Source organism: Kickxella alabastrina (assembly GCF_025024165.1).
Source record: "Kickxella alabastrina strain RSA 675 chromosome Unknown BX661scaffold_5, whole genome shotgun sequence".
In the NCBI taxonomy this organism is placed as follows: Eukaryota; Fungi; Kickxellomycota; class Kickxellomycetes; order Kickxellales; family Kickxellaceae; genus Kickxella; species Kickxella alabastrina.
The window spans coordinates 625,286-642,541 of NW_026251476.1; the positions used below are offsets into that span (position 1 = coordinate 625,286).

Consider the following 17,256-nt stretch of genomic DNA (forward strand, 5'->3'; position numbering starts at 1 on the left):
ACACGTGCGCCGGGCAGCAGGCAGGTATTGTGCAAGCGGCGGGAAACAAGATTCTCAAGTTTTCTTCAATACAGCTGTTTTGTTCTTATTTTTAGTGGGGGGGGGGAAGGAAGGCTGTTGAAGTGCCTGTGCGCAGGCAATAAATCCGAGTCGCGATCGCAAAAACAAAACAAGAAAATAAAAACCAAGCGAAAAAAGCCAACATTAACGCCTCTTCAAAACCGGGCTGCTGTGCTGCCACGGAACTGTTCTCGGAGAAAACAAAGCGTCCCGGTGCTGTGATGTGCTGTTCTTTGTTCTGGGCCTTTGGAGCCGACTGCTGGCAACTCAGCTCAACTCAACTTACTGAGGGGCAACAGGCGTTCGTCGCGGATGGGGGGAAGTGCAGGCAACAACAACAAAAAATTAGACAAGAGTGCTGGAAAAGAAAGGACCATCCCATCCAACAAGGATTTAATCTGCGTAAAACATTCTCAGCGCCTACCCCACCGCTCATTTTCTTTTTGCCCTCCCTCTTCTTGCTTCTCTTTCTCTTTCCTTCAATTATTATCCGTCTATTTTTCGTAGCAGCTCTCTGTTCCTTTGGCGTTATTATTTTTGTCAAGCACTACTCTTGCACTGCAAACCCGCCCTAGTTCGCACTAATATATAGCGCAAGTCTTTTCACCTGTAAGTGTGTTTTTCTTCCAGTTTTTTCATGCGCAGAGTTGCTATTCCGTTCAGAGGCTTCTCCCTTAGTTTTTAATTCCGAGAAGCGAAGAAGGGAGAAAACGCGCCCTATGAAACATGGCATTTCCTTCCTTTGTTTCTTCCTGCTCATAGAAGGGAGAAGGCGAGAAAGCAACTTTGCGTTCAAATCCCTGCCTGCCTGTCTCGGTGCTGCCTAAAGCGGCGGCAGCGAACTGCAAAGCTTAACGCTGCTGGCTTTCTTTTTCTTGCTGGCACTTTGACCTCGCCAAAAAATACGACACCAATTACTAACTCCGCCGTTCTCTTGTCCTGTTCTCATTTTTTGATGGCCGCCTGTGCTCAACCCAAAATGGTTCGCTATTGCTTTTGTTGCTGTTGTTGCCACTATAATCATCGCCCATTTTGTATTACTGTCTGTTTGTGGCGTTTTAATATTCAGTAGTCAAAAACAACGCAAACAAGCAAGGCATATCAAAAAGCAAAAAACAATGAGAGAAATTCTGACGCTTCAAATCGGTAAGTAGATAGAAAAAGCGTCTACGCGCTCTTGTTTTGATATTCGCACCACTTTTAGACGGCGTTTTATGGATGGACACACTATTTGCATGGCAATCGCTTGTTTATGCATGAAAAAATACCCGTTTGCTAACGCGCAAGTCCCGCCTTTCACCCCTTGCCAACTCGCTTACTTTTTCATGTAGGCCAGTGTGGTAACCAGATTGGTTCCTCGTTCTGGGAGAACATCCTCCAGGAGCACGGCATCAACCCCGACGGAATCTATGTTGGTGACAACAAGAACCAGATTGAGCGCGCGAACGTGTACTTCACCGAGGCACGCGACAAGCGCTACGTGCCGCGCGTGGTAGCCATCGATCTTGAGCCTGGAGTGCTGGACACCATCCGCAACGGCAAGTACGGCAAGCTGTTCCGGCCGGAGAGCATGGTCTGCGCCAACAGCGGCGCCGGTAACAACTGGGCCAAGGGCTTCTACACTGAGGGCGCCGAGCTGCTCGACCAGGTGCTGGACATTGTGCGCCACGACGTCGAGGCCTGCGACCTGCTGTCTGGATTCCAGCTCTGCCACTCGATTGGCGGCGGCACGGGCTCGGGCATGGGCTCACTGATGCTGCAGAAGATCCGCGAGGAGTACCCCGACCGCATGCTGTCGACGTTCACGGTGCTCCCGTCGGCCGCTGCGTCGGACACGGTCGTCGAGCCCTACAACTCGGTGCTGTCGATCCACCACCTTATCGAGAACTCAGACATGACCTTCTGCCTGGACAACGAGGCGCTGACCAAGATCTGCCTCAACTCGCTGAAGATCAAGTCGCCGGTGCACAGTGATCTCAACAACCTCGTGGCCAAGGTGATGTCGGGCGTCACGACGTCGCTGCGCTTCCCCGGTCAGCTCAACGCTGATCTGCGCAAGCTGGCTGTCAACATGGTGCCGTTCCCGCGCCTGCACTTCCTGATGTCGGGCATTGCGCCGCTGACGTCCGCGCAGACGATGAGCTACAGGCACGTCACGGTGCCGGATCTGTGCCAGCAGATGTACGACTCCCAGAACATGCTGGTCAACTGCGACCCGCGCCACGGGCGGTACCTGACGTGCGCGACCATGTTCCGTGGCCGCGTATCGGTCAAGGAGTGTGAGGACACTATCTGGAACTACGCCGAGAAGAACGCGAGCGCCTTCATCGAGTGGATTCCCAACTCGACGCAGATCGCCGTGTGCGATGTGCCGCCTGTCGACATGGATATCTCGGCGACCTTCCTGGGCAACAACACCGCCATCCAGGAGGCCTTCCACCGCATCGGCTCGCAGTTCTCGAAGATCTTCAGACGCAAGGCCTTCATCCACTGGTACACTGACGAGGGTATGGACGAGATGGAGTTCACCGAGGCCGAGAGCAACATCAACGACCTGATCAACGAGTACCAGCAGTACCAGGAGGCGGGCGTCAATGACGAGGACTACGCCATGTACGAGGATGAGGCTGGCGTTGGCCAGGAGGACGGCCACGACGACGGCCACAACGACGACGAGTACTAGATCGAATCAGGCCAGAACAAACTGGGAACATAATGTTGCTGTTGCCAGCTTTTTTCCCTTTTCTTTATAAAATACACGTTCAAAGATCACACGCCCGCCGAAATGTATGTATGGCGTTGATATGTATCGCGCTTAATGACTCGAATCAAAAAAAGAAATACTTGTTTGGTGGCGGATCCAAACGGATGGAAATCTGCATTTTTAAAGTTTGTCCACCAAGTAAAACCTTACCGAGCTTGTCAATTTTGCTTTAAATTCTATCGATATTTAATGCTCATCTCCCAAAAACAATTGGCGCACGCAGCAATCCAAAGAATAGCTTGCGCTCAGACAAATTCGCACATCCCGCTTTATTGTAACATCAGAACACGTTTGACCAGCAGCAGACAACTCGCGAGAATGGCGCTATCAACCAAAGTCGGCAACACTTCACAGACAGAAACAGCACCAGAAGTCAGGCTGCCGCAGGCATCACCAATGTACTCAGCGACTGGGCTTGACGTGTGGACGATGATGAACCAGGTCGCAGCGGCGGTCGGGGCCGTTAACCTCGGGCAGGGCTTCATGAGCTACCCGCCCAAGGACTTCATCAGGCAGGCTGCGCAGGACGCGCTGGTCGAGAACACGCACAACCAATACGCGCCTCCGCGCGGGCGGCCCGGATTGCTCGAGCAGGTAGCGGTGCGGTTCAGTGAGCGGCTCGGGCGGGATATCGACAGCGGCAGCGAGGTCAGCGTGCATGCTGGCGCAAACGAGGCGCTGCTGTCGGTATTCACGGCGTTCCTCGAGCATGGCCAGGACCATGAGGTTATCCTGATGGAACCGGCGTTCGATCAGTACACGCCAAACGTCGCGATGGCTGGTGGCGTCCCAGTCTACGTACCGCTGCGCGTACGCGATGGGTGCGACGCGGCGACGCACGACATCTCCAGCGACGACTGGCGGCTGGACATGGCCGAGCTGGAGGCAGCCATCACGCCCAAGACACGCATAATTGTGCTAAACACGCCACACAACCCCATCGGCAAGGTCTTCACGTGTGACGAGCTGGCGCTGATCGGCGCCGTAGCCGAGCGCCACAACCTGCTGATCGTCGCTGACGAGGTCTACGAGCACTTGACCTTTGGCCGCGATCACGTCTCAATTGCCACGCTGCCACGCATGTGGGAGCGCACTGTCACAGTTGGATCGGCCGGAAAGCTGTTCGGTGTCACGGGCTGGCGCGTTGGCTGGGCGGTCGGCCCGGCCGCACTGATTCGCCCGACGCTGGCCGCGCACACACGTATCGTCTTTACCAGCAACACACCGCTGCAGGAGGGCGTCGCTACTGCACTGCGTCAGGCCGTACACAATGGCTTCTTCACCATACAGCGTGAGGAGTACCTGCGCCGCCGTGACCGTCTGATGGCCATTTTCGCCGACATTGGCCTGCCATGTGTTGTGCCCGACGGCGCCTACTACCTGCTAGTCAACGCCTCTGCTGTGCGCGCCCGAATCCCCACAGATTACGCCTTCCCTGACTTCATCACCGAGCGCGGCGCCAACTTCAAGCTCGTCTATTTCTTTATCAAAGAGTTTGGCGTCTCGGGCATTCCGCCGACCGAGTTTTACTCCGACGCACACAAGGACCTTGCCAACGACTACATTCGCTTCGCCTTCTGTAAGACCGAAGAGGGCCTGGAGGCTGCCGCTGAGCGCCTGCAGACTCTCAAGCAATTCCTCCGCGGCCCCGCCCAGGCTTGAGCAGAGCTGATAAATATATATCCAATATGAAAAGTCTAAAATTTACAATATGCCGGCCAAATGGGCACATGAAAACAGAAAAAGAATATAAAAATATAAAGTGTTTGCAAGCCAAATGGTGATAGCGATGGCGATGGAGCCAGTGCCACGCCGCTGCCGATCAATGGACTGGTATCAGGCCATGCCAGGGCTTTCCGACGAGCGACCGCTGTTGCCTGTCGACGCGTTCTCTGCGGCCGAGATGGCGCCGCCCTGATTCCGCAGACTTTGCTGCTGAGATAGTATCGGCTGGCCCTGGTTGCGCAGGTGATGGTAGTGGGCCTGGTCCTGTGCAATCCCCGGTGCCCGGCGCATGTCGTCCAGCGCGTCTTGCCTGGGCAAGTGCATAGCGTGGGTTCCACGGAACGAGCGCGGCAGCGACGCACGCGGCTCGCTGGCAGCTGCCGAGCCGATCGGGAAGCCGGGGCCCATTGGCGTGAACCGCGCACTGGGCCGCATATGCGCAACAGCGTACTCGGCAAACTCAACCGGGTCGATGTGCGCGCCGCGGCCCCTCGAGCGCGCCGGCCGGATTGGAATTCCAGCAGAGTGCATTGGCTGCGCCGACGTGCGCCGATGCCGCATCGCATGCGGGTTGATGTCGGTGGCCGGCGCCGCAAAGGCTGCCGCCAGCGTGTGCTGCTCAGACAGGCTGCTGCCTGCCTGGCCCGGCAGCGACCAGCCGCCGCGCATCTCGGGGATTGGCGACCCGCAGTCGGCCACATCGGAGCCGACTATGTGCGGCGACACAATCTCAATCGCCTCCATCAGATTGCGCACATGGTCCAGGTCGACATTCGCCGATGGAATGCGGTCGCGCCTGACTGCACCCATCCACGACCCACTGCCGTCGACGGCTGGTGAGTTGCCGCCGCGGAAGCTGCCGTACAGCGACGTGCCGCGCAGGCTGGCCGATGGGGACATGGACTCCGACGGCCGCCGCGGCGCCAGCGTCTCCTTGACCACTGCCGACATCAGCCGGTGGATCGTGTGGCTCTGTGTGTCAAATGCATCAACAAAGTGCTCCAGCTGAATGTCCGCGCCCTACACAGCAGCACCAAAATATACACAAAATGCACGTGCTTTAGAGTTAGACTGTGCACTGTGGCATCAATTCGGTTGCTTACAAGCGCACAGCCGCGGCATACTTACCCCGGCGCTGTTCAGATCTGCGATCGACCGCTCGAGCACGGCCTTGAGTTTGTACAGCAGCTCGTTATCGAGGGCTGCGTCCGACTGAGTGTTCATTGTTGGCGCCGAGAATGTGTGTTTGTGCGCGGCCCGGCGTAATGTAGTCTGGGCTGGGCTGGCTAGCAACTGGCGCAGTCGATGGTCTGGGTCTGGGCCTGGGTCTGGGTGTGTTGATGCCGGTGCAAAAGTCGCGGCGGTGCGTCAAGCAGTCTGGGCGAGCGGGCGAGCAAAGATACACAATTAACAGAGCACAGTAGCACAAGAGCGCTATGAGAGAGGATAAACGATATAATAGATAGTGTGGAAATACGTGAGCGAAATGGTTAATGAATGCATTTGGAAAGAGAAGCAGAAGGGACGCTCAGCCAGCCGACCAGCCGGCAAAGAAAGGTGCACTGAAACCCCCGCGTACGCAGGGTCGGTCTGCCTTTTTTAATTGTTAGCGCGCGTGCCGTGGGGAAAAAGCTGCTTAATCGGCCAGCCAGCCAACCGGAGTGAATCATCTTTTTAGGCTGCTACTGCCACAGGCAGCAGCCAGCAGCAGCGGCGGCGTAAAGAATTGCGCCGTGCCGCAAAACAGCAGTGCAAAGAAAATTTTTACCGCCCTTTGCCCGAGCGCAACCAGTGGGGTGACACGCCTCGAGCGATAATCCGCTCATCTCGCAAGAAAAAAATTTTCAAACCGAATCGGCCCAGGCCAGGCACGTGATCCCCGGCTCAAGCTGGCGGAAAAAAGTTGCTGAACAGCACAACGCCGGCCAGCCCGTACGCGGCAAAGTAGCCAACCACGGCCAAGGCCACTGCTGGCGTTTTCAGCGCCGCCTTTGCTGTTGTCGTCGTCGCTGGCCGCTGGCCTGGCGCTGGCGGCGGCAGTGAAGATGCCACTACGTGCGCCGCGAACCAGAACACTGCCGGCACGCTGGAAAAAAACCGCGTTATAACCTGCACGTGCATCGTCGCAGCCGCCACGCCTAGCAGCACTGCCCAGAAGTACATGTGCGGCAGCAGCGAGTCGCCGAAGTAAGCGGCCGTTGCCCGTATCTCTGCCTCTGCCTCTGCCTCTGCCTCTGCCTCTGCCTCTGCCTCTGCCTCTGCCTCTGCCTCTGCCTCTGCCTCTGCCTCTGCCTCTGCCTCTGCCTCTGCCTCTGCCTCTGCCTCTGCCTCTGCCTCTGCCTCTGCCTCTGCCTCTGCCTCTGCCTCTGCCTCTGCCTCTGCCTCTGCCTCTGCCTCTGCCTCTGCCTCTGCCTCTGCCTCTGCCTCTGCCTCTGCCTCTGCCTCTGCCTCTGCCTCTGCCTCTGCCTCTGCCTCTGCCTCTGCCTCTGCCTCTGCCTCTGCCTCTGCCTCTGCCTCTGCCTCTGCCTCTGCCTCTGCCTCTGCCTCTGCCTCTGCCTCTGCCTCTGCCTCTGCCTCTGCTCTGCCTCTGCCTCTGCCTCTGCCTCTGCCTCTGCCTCTGCCTCTGCCTCTGCCTCTGCCTCTGCCTCTGCCTCTGCCTCTGCCTCTGCCTCTGCCTCTGCCTCTGCCTCTGCCTCTGCCTCTGCCTCTGCCTCTGCCTCTGCCTCTGCCTCTGCCTCTGCTCCTTCCTCTGCTGCCACACCTTGAACAGCGCTCAGCTTCCTCTTGCGCATCCGCAACCCCAGTGTCGCTACCCGCGGCGGATCGTGTGCCGCATAGGCCCACAGCCCCGCGCCTGACAGCACAACCATCGGTGCCGCCAGCAGAAAGTTTGGCAGCTGCTGCAGCGTGTAATACCGCAGAAAGCCGATATCCCAGTACTCTGTCTGCACAAACCCGTACACCGTCGACAACGAGCTTTCGCAATATGGACGCGCGCTGGCTGCCGGTGAGTGGATCGGCTGTTGGCACAACTCGCGCTTGCCAAATGCCTGGAACGCTATGAATCCCAGCGCTGAGATTGCCACCAGCACTGTCGCCTTCAGCGCCTGCCACAGCAACGCGCGACGCCCGCTGCTGCTGGCGCTCCCGTCGCGAGCATCACTGCGCACAATCAGGTCCCACACGATGAACCCAGAGTACATGACGCCATTCGAGCGGCACAGGCTGCTGGCCGCCAGGCACAGCGACGCCAGCAGGTACTTACGCCGAGAGATCAGCAGCAGCGCTGAGAACACCAGCCATGCAAATAGGCTCTCGGTGTACACCGCCGTCATAAACATGTTGGATGGCGCGACCGTGTATAGCAGTGCTGCAATGTATGCCAGCCTCTCGCTGCGCAGCGTGGCGCAGCCCAGTCTGTAGATTGTCCCCGCAGCAAGCACAAACGACACATTGCTAATGGCCACGCCGGCAACGATCAGCGCCAGCTGCCGGCCGGCCAGGGCAGCGAGCGGCGCCAGCACAGTGCGGGCCAGCAGGCGCATCAGCAGCGGCAGCAGCGGAAAAAATGCATGTTCCTGTTCGTACACGTAGCCAGAGTCCGCAATGTGCACAAAGTAGAACGCGTCCCACCGCACGACCACTTGCGCCAGTCCGCGAGCGAGACGACTGCAGAGCAGCGATAGCTGCCCACTGTTCGCACTGGGCGCTGGAGGCAGGAACACCCCGAGTGAGGCGTCGTAGTCGTCGATGACTGCGTTGGACACTATGCCCAGCGCCAAAGAGGCCATGCGCGAGACCACTGCCCACTTAATCACGCTCCAGAGGCGGCTGCGTTTGTCTTTTGGGCCGCTGCCCGACACTGCCTTGCGCGGAGAGACCATGTAACCGAGTAGAGCAGAGGGTTTGTGTTATTCGCAGAGTGCACACCAGGGTAAATATGGCAGGTGCAGCTGGGCTGGCTTTGGCTTGTGGTCAAAATAAAAAACTAAATGGTGTAACAATAATAATTAAAGTAGAACAGGACAAGTCGCTCAACACACAGTGTGCGGCAGACTATCGCTCATTTAGTTTCTTTTTGATGTCACCACTGCAGGCACAGAACAGAACAGCGGGCTGCGCGTGCATATTCGTGCCAGCCAGGCCCACTTGAATGTGCATGCCTCGCGATTAAATCCTCTGATTGCGGATCAGCTGCTTGTGCTATGCTTGTGGAGATAAGATTGGCCCGCCTTGCCTTACGCACCACAGCCCTATTTTTCGCCTGCTCGCTCGCAACGCCGCACTGTGCTTTTGGCCCTGCCGAGCGGGCCGGTTTTGTTTCTTCGGTTTTTTATAATTGCACGCTCAATTTGAATTTCGCTTTTTCTTTCTTAATTGAAACACTTTTATTTCTTTTTTGTCAATCCACCGACCAAATCACTTTTATACTTCACTCACACAGCACACTATGGGCGGACACGGATACTCTGGATCGTGGGGCAACATGGGTGGGCCCAAGCACCGCGGCATCGTCACCTACCAGCTCTCACCGTACGAGATGAAGACCAACGCCCACCTTATCAGCAAGGGCACCCACAACTTCTTCCGTCGTACCAGCTCCAACCTGGGGTACATTCTGCCCGGCGTCTTTCTGTTCTGGGCCGTCACCCACTTTGGCAAGAAGAGACACGAGTGGCTCAACAGCAAGGCTGGCCATGCCGCCCAGTATGAGGGCGAGCACTAAGTAAGAGGCGGAACCACGAGGAGAAGGAGCAGGGGCAGAAGCGGGGTTGACTGACTGGATGAATGCTGGATAAATCGACGTGCTTTCGCTATATTGCGTTTTATCTCTGCAGTGGGCCAGAGCGAGATGCTTTGAGAGAGAATGGTCAATGGGGGGAGGAGACCAGACCATTAATCGCTTGGTTTGCGCATCCAAATAACCGACGATTCTGTTAGCCGTCTCCTGTGTTTTTATTTCTCTCTTTCTCCTCTGGTTTTTTATTTCTACACTGCTTTCATTTTTATTTACAACCGTTGTATTCAATTTACACATGTTTCTCTCTTTGCCCCGGCTAGATCTCTGGACTGGACTACAAGATCTACATGTGGCCATGATTACTGAGATTTCAATTTATCGTGTGTGTAATGCTGAATATAACCTAAATCGCATTTGATATGTTGATTTAAACCTTTGAACAATTGTCAAATGAAAAATGAAAAATGAAAAACAAACTATATTTTCACACCAAATTGGTCCCAGAACTCATCAAATGCGACCATTCCACGATCCCAGTAGCGCGCGTCCTCTTCTGCGTCATCTTCCGAATATTTGTGAGTGCTAATTCCAATGGTATCAACGGTGCATTTTGCCAAATATGCCCAGTTGACAGGCGGTGGCAGCTTGTACCCGCTTTCAGCAACTGTCTGGCTAGCAAATGCGCTGTTGAGACTGCCACGCCAAAGCGCACGCACGACTTTAGGGACATGGACTTCCCTGTTGCCAATGGCCTTTTCAAAGATGCTTAGCCACGGGTTGGCCTCATTTAAACCCCGCGGCTCGTCATCGCCAAAATTGCGGTGTGTGTCAGCAGACGCAAGCTCAACAGGAACGTACAGCCTGGGGCAGCCCTTTGTTGCAAACATGGCCAGGAACCCCAAGGCAAAGCTGCGAAGAAGAATGACCCTCTGGCTGACCGACAGAACATCAAAAATGATGGGTAGGAAGTACAAGGGTGTGAGCATGTGCATGATCGAAAACTCCAGGATCATCTGGTACCCGGGCCTGGTCATCGAGCCATATACCAGCGCTACAACTGAAAGCAGCTCGCCATATTTTGCTCTGATAGACAATTCAGTCGGGTTGACGTTCCACAACTTAATGTATTTGACACCAATCTGCTGTGCCACATCAAAATTCTCGGTCGACTGCGGAGCACAAGTGTAGCTAAGCTTGTCTGTCAGTGGGTCATCGCTCATGTCGTTTACAATTTGCCACATGGACAATCCTTTTCTGCCATTCGCATCGATGTCTTTGCTATCGCAAATCTCGGAAATGGTCTCAGGGCTGAATGCTCTGCCAAACTGCACCTTGTGCACACATGTCTGCGCGAGAGCCATGATGGTGATCGTCTGGCTTTCAAACTCCAGGCCATAGCCGAGCTGGATCAATGGATGTGACAAGCCGCTCATAGCCAATGGCAGTACCCGAGGATCAAAGAAATACCCCACGGCAACATCCTTCCAATTGTCGCCGGCAGCCTCAAGCTCGCTGCGGAAAAAAACAATGTAGTCGGCGTAGTGCTTCTCTTGTGACAAATATCTGTCAAAGTTATCCGAAGTGACTGTTGTGTCTTCACATTGTCCAATGGCAGGTCGCTGGCCTGGGTTGTTTAGGTCAAAAACCTCCTGAAGACGCTTGGCGGACGCGCCCATGGAGAAGTTTGCCAGAACATGGTGGATAAGGTGGTTGTGGTACTGGATGTCGTTGAAGAAGGCATGGTTCTCGAGAAAATCTCTGGCACAAAGACGTGCAGCCTCTCTGCGTGTGATCGTGTCGATTCCTGGAAGTGCAAGGGCGGAGGGCGCTTGGCAAAGCTTCATCTCCGCCTTGTCAACGACACTGTAGTCGCTGTCGCTGAATGAAATGTGGTTTTTATCGTGCATGTTTAAGGGTAATGTAAAATCGTAGACGAAAATGTGTTATTTTGCCAAAGTTACGGCTGCCTCTCCTTTAAATAGATTCCGTTTTGACTTTGTTTGTTCGCCCATGCAAAAAAATGGAAGTGGTAGTCACACGCCTTCTTCTCATCCTATCTCGCCGTTCCAGACAATATAATTTGATGAGTATAATACTACAGGCACATGTACCTCGTGGGAAACGAATTAAGCAAAGCTAGGGTTACACCAAAGAAAAAATGAGACTACAAATATCTAAAAAATTTAAGAGTAATTTACTGCTAAATGCTTACAAATGGTTCGCATGTGTGTGCGCTACCTTTATCTTACCTCTTAATGAAATGTAAAGGCAACACATTTTGCCAGAGGTAGTGTGTTAAGTGCGTAAACACAATCTCCAAGGTTACCCCGCAGGTTATGTATTTGCTACAGCGTAATTTTCTCCAATAATATCCAAGATTGCTGCAGCCAGTGTTCGTCGTCATTGCTGAGCAGGTCAAGCTGCTTAAGCGTGGTCGAATTAAAAACAAATGGTATGATCGCGCAATTAATTTGACTTATCGATTTGATTAGCCGGACTATCTCCAGCCGAACTTGGCAATTGTATCCAAAACCTTCTTCCCTTTCGGCTCCCTTTCAAATACCGATATTTCAAAGTTCTTTTTACACTTTTTATACTTTCAACACCTTAATACACACACAACAGCGAAATGGTTCTTGAGCAGTATCAGCGCGAATTCATCGAATTCGCCATCGCCAACAACGTCCTGACGTTTGGCGAGTTTACCCTGAAGAGCGGCCGCATCTCGCCGTACTTCTTTAATGCAGGCAAGTTCAACAGTGGGTCGTCGCTGGCAAAGCTCGGAAAGTACTACGCAGCGGCCATTACCGCGCGCAAAGACATCCACTACGACGTCATCTTTGGCCCAGCATACAAGGGGATTCCGTTGTCTGCCGCCACTGTCATTGCGCTGGCCACCGGTGATGCTCAGCTCGATGTGCCGTACTCGTTCAACCGCAAGGAGAAGAAGGACCACGGTGAGGGAGGCAGCATTGTCGGCGCGGCACTGAAAGGCGACATTTTGATTGTCGACGATGTTATCACGGCGGGCACAGCTATTCGCGAGAGCATGGATATAATTCAGAAAGAGGGGGCTCGGCTGGCTGGCGTTGTTGTGGCTATCGACCGTCAGGAGAGAGGCCGCGAGAGCGAGTTCTCTGCTATCCAGGAGATTGAGAGCGAGTACGGAACACCTATCATCGCCGTGGTCAATCTGGATAGCATTGTTGAATACCTGGCTGAGCAGGGCGGAGAGCAGGCACCCATGTTGAAGGCCATGGAGGAGTATCGCAGCAAGTATGGTGCAAAGTATTAGACGTGTTTATTTGCAAGGATGGGTGTCAAATGATAAAATAAAATGCACCATAATGAACCCCCAACCATAAAGAAAACTTTGAAATTGTGTTTACGCAGTTACCTTTACATTTCGTTAAAAGGTAGGAAATTCAGTGTGATCATTTGACAGAGACTCAGCAGCAGCGGCTGGGCGTAAAGCCAAGGAGGCACCATCTTCTGCAGCTACTCATCCAAGCAGGCAGCGCATGGATTGATTTATCCACATATCATGTCGGTTATACCCGGCAGTTGTTTATCATAGGACAGGACTTTGTCAAATAAGCAAATGGATCTATGAATACATTTTCTCTGGGCGAAGTGTGGACGTTATTGTCCAGCACATCAAATTATAGTTGCTTGATTATCAGGTGTCAATTTTTACTCGTATTTTTGTTGCTGTGTATGGAGAAGGTATTAAAAAGTGGTATCCTCACTTAGTTGACAGCTGCGGCGATGGTCTCGTCAGTGCTGTGCAGGGCGGCAACGGTGTGCTCGGTGTCCAGAGCTATGGCCTTTGTGCGGTTGTCTGTCTTGTAGATGCCCACCAGGCGATCGGCCAGCTCAAACATGTTGTTGCGCAGGCTGATGATGACAAACTGGGCATTGCGCGTGCGTTCCTTGATGTAGTTTGCTACAATCGACACATTGCGGAAGTCCAGGGCAGCATCGATCTCATCCATGACGTACAAAGGTGTCGGCTTGTACTGGTGCAGGGCAAAGACCAGGGCCAGCGAGCTGAGTGTCTTTTCGCCACCAGACAGGTTCGAAATGTTCTTCCATGACTTCTTCGGGGGCATGACACTGAACACGATGCCCTCAGAGAAAGGGTCAAGGGAGTCAACAAGCTCGAGCTCGGCATTGCCACCAAGCGTCACCATCTGGTACATCTCCTTCAGCTTGTACGAGATGATGTTGAAGCCCGTCATGAACTCCTCAAGGCGGCGCGTACGCAGGTGGTCGAGCTCACGCTGCGCGCGGTCGCGCTGGTTGGTCATTTCCTCGAGTTCGTCCATGCGCTTGCGGTACTCCTTGGCGCGGCGCGTGTACTCAGTGAGCACGCTGAGGTTGGGCCGCGTGCGCTGCAGACGCGCCTCGGTCTGCTCGATGCGCGACTCGAGCACTGCCGTGTCGACCTCTTCCAACTCCTCAGGAGAAAGCTCGGGCAGCGAGGTCGACAACAGATTGGTGCCCTCTCCCTCTTCCTCATCTTGCGCTGTGCCCTCGTTCTCCTCCTCGCCGTCGACGGACATCATGTTGCTGTCGCGACGTCTGGCAGCCAGTGAGTGGCTCTTATCCAGAGCCTCCAGGGCATCAATATCGACGCTGTGCAGGACCAGGTGCTCGCGCTCGCTGTTCCAGTAGTTGACACCGCGGGTAGCCTCGGCCAGGGCACGCTCCACATCGTCGAGCTTTCGTTTGAGCCCAGCCTCCTTTGTGCGCATCTCGTTAAACTCCTCGGTCTTGGAATCCAGCTCCTCCTTAATCTTCTCAAACTCAGAGCGCTTGGTCTCGAGCAGGCCGCGTGCGCGGTCGCAGCGCTCCTTGACCTCCATGGCGACCACGCTCTTGGCATCAATCTCCTTAGTCACTGCCTCCAGCTGCGCCTCCAGTTCGGCAATCTGCGCCTCGCGTCCCAAGTTGGAGCGCTCCGCACGGGCAAGCTCTTTGCGCGACTTTGACAGGGAGACACCCCAGCGCGAGATCTCATCGTTGACTGTCTTGATCCGCTCCTGCAGCCCGTCAACCTTTGACTTTTGTGCGCGCAGACGGATGCCCCCGGCCTGCATGATCTTCTCTTGCAGCTCCTTGATATCGACCTCGATAGTCGCGCACTGCTCTTGGAGTTCAGCAATATCCGCCTGCTCCTTGGCAATCTTCGCATCGATGGCAATCTTGCGTGCCACGTCAGCCTCTCCGGGTTGACTCTGGACACTGGTAAGGTCGCGCGCGCGCTTCTTGGCCATCTGCACCTGCTCATCGACAGACTTGAGCTCAAGCTCAAGGCGCGGAAGCATGGCTTCCAGCTCATCATAGCGTCTCTGCAGAATCTTGTGCTTGGTTTGTAGAGTTCGCAGTACAGCCTGCTGTTCGCTGCACTCGATCTCGTCGGCCTCGCGCGCAGCCGTCAGCTTGGCGACGGTCTCCGGCGAGACGTCGCCATGGGTGGGGCGGGAGCTCATTGCGCCACGCGCAACCCGGTTACCACCGCCAGACATGGTGCCTGAGGCCTCGAGCACGTTACCATCGAGAGTGACGACGCGGAAGCGGCGCCTTCCGTAAGCGACGCGGCGCGCCTGTTCCATGTCCTTGGCAGCCAAAGTGTCGTTCATGGCATGGTAGAATGCAGGAAGGAATTTTTGATCGGCAGGCTTGACGAGATCAAACAGACGAGGCACACTCTCGGGCGTATCGATCGGCTTCATGTTGTAGTTGCGCAGCGTGTCGAGGATGACAAAGCGCGCGCGGCCAACGTTGTTCTTGCGCAAAAACTCAACACACTCCTGCCCGGCCTTGACAGTCTGGACTACAATGTTGTCGAGGCTGCTGCCACAGGACGACGAGATGGCGACGTCAAACTTCTCGTCGATGGTGCCTAGGGAACCTAGGCGGCCGTAGATGCCGCCGATGCGACCCTGGTCCCGCTGGCGCAGAATGGCCTTGAGCACGTTGCTCTGGCTCTGCGTGGTGTTCAGGGCCAATCGGGCCTCCTCCTCCTTGCGGCGAGCATCGGCGACTACGCCGCGCAGCACCTGAACGCGGCCCTCGGTCTTCTGGATGCCCTTATCTGAGTTCTCAATGTCCTCGTTGACCGAGGCAAGCTCCTCGACACGGGCTTCGGCAAACTGCGCCTTCTCAACGCGCAGCTCGCGCAAACGGCGTAGCTCATGCTTGGCCTGCTCGAGGTGTTTGTCCGAGGCCGACAGTTTGTCCTCAAGCAGCTTGAGCTCGGTGAGCGCAATGTCGAGGCGCGACTGGTGGGCGCTGATCTTCTCCCTCCACGGAGCTAGCTCCTGTTGCTTCTCCTCGATCGCGGCTGTGAACCCGTCAGTCTTTCCACGCAGCCCCTCACTGATCTCCTCGAGCGTAGCGCGCTCGCTGGTCACTCGTTGCTCAAGATCCTCAATCTCCTTCTTCCCATTAGATATGTCCTGCTCCAGTGTGGCCAGCATGGTCTTCATCTGCGCAGTCGTGTGCGAGTCCTTGTCACCCGAGTCCCTGATCTTCTTGAGTTTCCCCTTAATATGCTTGCGGTTAACCTGCAGCTGCACCTCTTCGCGCTCAAACTTGGACAGCTCGCTGGTGACATCCTTGGCGCGCTTCTCCAGCACCTGGCACTCCTTGTTGGCTAAGTCGCGGTTCTCCTCCAAAGTCTTTGTCTCGTTGCGGAACTCGGCGTGGCGACGCTTCTCAGACTCGTACTGTGCTTGGGCCTTCTCAAACTTGCCCTGCAACATCTCTGCCTTTGTCTTGCACTCATGAAGGCGCTTTTGGAAGAGCGAAGACTTTTGCCGCGTGAGCTCATTCTCAGTTTTAATGAAGCTCACAGCCTCGTTCTTTTTATCCTCCAGCCCGTTCTTCTCCTTCTCGACAATCTTGACGCGGTGCAGCCGCTCGGATCTGGACGAGTTGAGGTTGTCGACAGTCTTCCGGGCCTCCTCAATCCGGCCCTTATACATGGACGTCCCGATAATATCCTCTAAGTACTCGAGCAGACCAACTTCGTTGTCGTTCTGGCCCATGGGCTTCATCTGCGAAATGTTCTCCACCTCGCCTTGCAGAATCAAAAAGCGCTTGTGGTCCAGGTCAATGCCCTTGTTCCGCAGCAGTGTGGTGACCTCGGTGTAGCTACTGAGGGTGCCGTTGAGCAAGTACTTGCTCTGGTTGTTCTGTCCCGCTGTGCGGCCGACAATGAGTTTGCTTCCGGGGACGTCCTCGGACGTGGTGCCGTCGGGGCTGTCAATGACCTCCATGAAGTGTACTTCGACCGAGCAGTGTGTCAGGTTGTTCGTGTTCTTTGAGTTGTGGATAAGCTCGGACAGCTTTCCTTGGCGGATTTTGTTGGCACGGTAGCCAAACACAAACAACAGGGCGTCGATGACGTTTGACTTGCCTGAACCATTGGGTCCAACGATAGCCGAGAACGACTAATAGGTGTGCAATTAGCAAGAATAAACATAATATTAATTCAACACTACACCTTTACATGTTTGTTGTCAGCAAAATATTTGCAATTGGCAACTAGCGATTGCGAATGCCGTTCGCGTGTTGTTGTTTATCTTACCCTGTGGAATGGGCCGATGACCTGGCGTCCAGCGTAAGACTTGAAGTTCTCCAAAACCATCTGGGTGATGATCAAGCGCTGCCTACTTTTCTCGGGCTCGGGCGCAGTGGGCGTCTGGGTATAAGTGTGTGGCGTGGGGAAAGAGGACAGGTTGGTCAGTGGGAGTCCTGCCCCGGCGCCAAGGGCTGAGTAAGCTAGGGTCTCGATATGGTCTGTCTCGTCGCTGCTGGCGTGTGTTGACATGATAACTGTGGAATGATAAACAAACAAACAAAATAAAATTTAGCGGACCAAACGAAAGGAAAAAGGAAAAAATAAAAAAACCGAATTTTATTGTTTGTATTTTAAGCTCGCTCACTTGAATAAAAG

At 54.8% G+C, this 17,256-nt stretch overlaps 7 protein-coding genes across 7 annotated transcripts; 4 read left to right on the forward strand and 3 right to left on the reverse strand.

Moving 5' to 3' along the window:
- Positions 1–1,178: 1,178 nt before the first annotated feature.
- Positions 1,179–2,743, forward strand: BX661DRAFT_196966 (tubulin, beta 6 class V; the record flags this gene model as incomplete). Its single annotated transcript, XM_051538091.1, has 2 exons — positions 1,179–1,206; positions 1,392–2,743. 2 exons carry the CDS (start codon positions 1,179–1,181, stop codon positions 2,741–2,743), a joined length of 1,380 nt encoding a protein of 459 aa, XP_051393486.1.
- Positions 2,744–2,823: 80 nt separating this feature from the next.
- On the forward strand, positions 2,824–4,520 carry BX661DRAFT_179166 (pyridoxal phosphate-dependent transferase). Its single transcript, XM_051535107.1, has one exon. It carries the CDS (start codon positions 2,879–2,881, stop codon positions 4,484–4,486), a length of 1,608 nt encoding a protein of 535 aa, XP_051393487.1. The 5' UTR covers positions 2,824–2,878; the 3' UTR covers positions 4,487–4,520.
- Positions 4,521–4,573: 53 nt separating this feature from the next.
- Positions 4,574–6,072, reverse strand: BX661DRAFT_82476 (uncharacterized protein). Its single transcript, XM_051539505.1, has 2 exons — positions 5,678–6,072; positions 4,574–5,569 (listed from the first exon to the last, which is right to left on the reverse strand). The coding sequence occupies exons 1-2, from the start codon at positions 5,771–5,773 to the stop codon at positions 4,661–4,663; spliced, it is 1,005 nt and encodes a 334-aa protein (XP_051393488.1). The 5' UTR covers positions 5,774–6,072; the 3' UTR covers positions 4,574–4,660.
- Positions 6,073–6,326: 254 nt separating this feature from the next.
- BX661DRAFT_82464 (GPI mannosyltransferase 2) lies at positions 6,327–8,621 on the reverse strand. The gene is made up of 2 exons (XM_051539504.1): positions 7,291–8,621; positions 6,327–6,775 (listed from the first exon to the last, which is right to left on the reverse strand). Exons 1-2 carry the CDS (start codon positions 8,431–8,433, stop codon positions 6,434–6,436), a joined length of 1,485 nt encoding a protein of 494 aa, XP_051393489.1. The 5' UTR covers positions 8,434–8,621; the 3' UTR covers positions 6,327–6,433.
- Positions 8,622–8,856: 235 nt separating this feature from the next.
- On the forward strand, positions 8,857–9,730 carry BX661DRAFT_179172 (ubiquinol-cytochrome c oxidoreductase subunit). The gene has a single exon (XM_051535108.1). It carries the CDS (start codon positions 9,000–9,002, stop codon positions 9,273–9,275), a length of 276 nt encoding a protein of 91 aa, XP_051393490.1. The 5' UTR covers positions 8,857–8,999; the 3' UTR covers positions 9,276–9,730.
- A 36-nt stretch (positions 9,731–9,766) lies between these two features.
- BX661DRAFT_169611 (uncharacterized protein) lies at positions 9,767–11,197 on the reverse strand (the record flags this gene model as incomplete). Its single annotated transcript, XM_051533537.1, has 1 exon — positions 9,767–11,197. One exon carries the CDS (start codon positions 11,195–11,197, stop codon positions 9,767–9,769), a length of 1,431 nt encoding a protein of 476 aa, XP_051393491.1.
- Positions 11,198–11,831: 634 nt separating this feature from the next.
- Positions 11,832–12,647, forward strand: BX661DRAFT_179175 (orotate phosphoribosyltransferase). Its single transcript, XM_051535109.1, has one exon. It carries the CDS (start codon positions 11,920–11,922, stop codon positions 12,583–12,585), a length of 666 nt encoding a protein of 221 aa, XP_051393492.1. The 5' UTR covers positions 11,832–11,919; the 3' UTR covers positions 12,586–12,647.
- Positions 12,648–17,256: the final 4,609 nt, after the last annotated feature.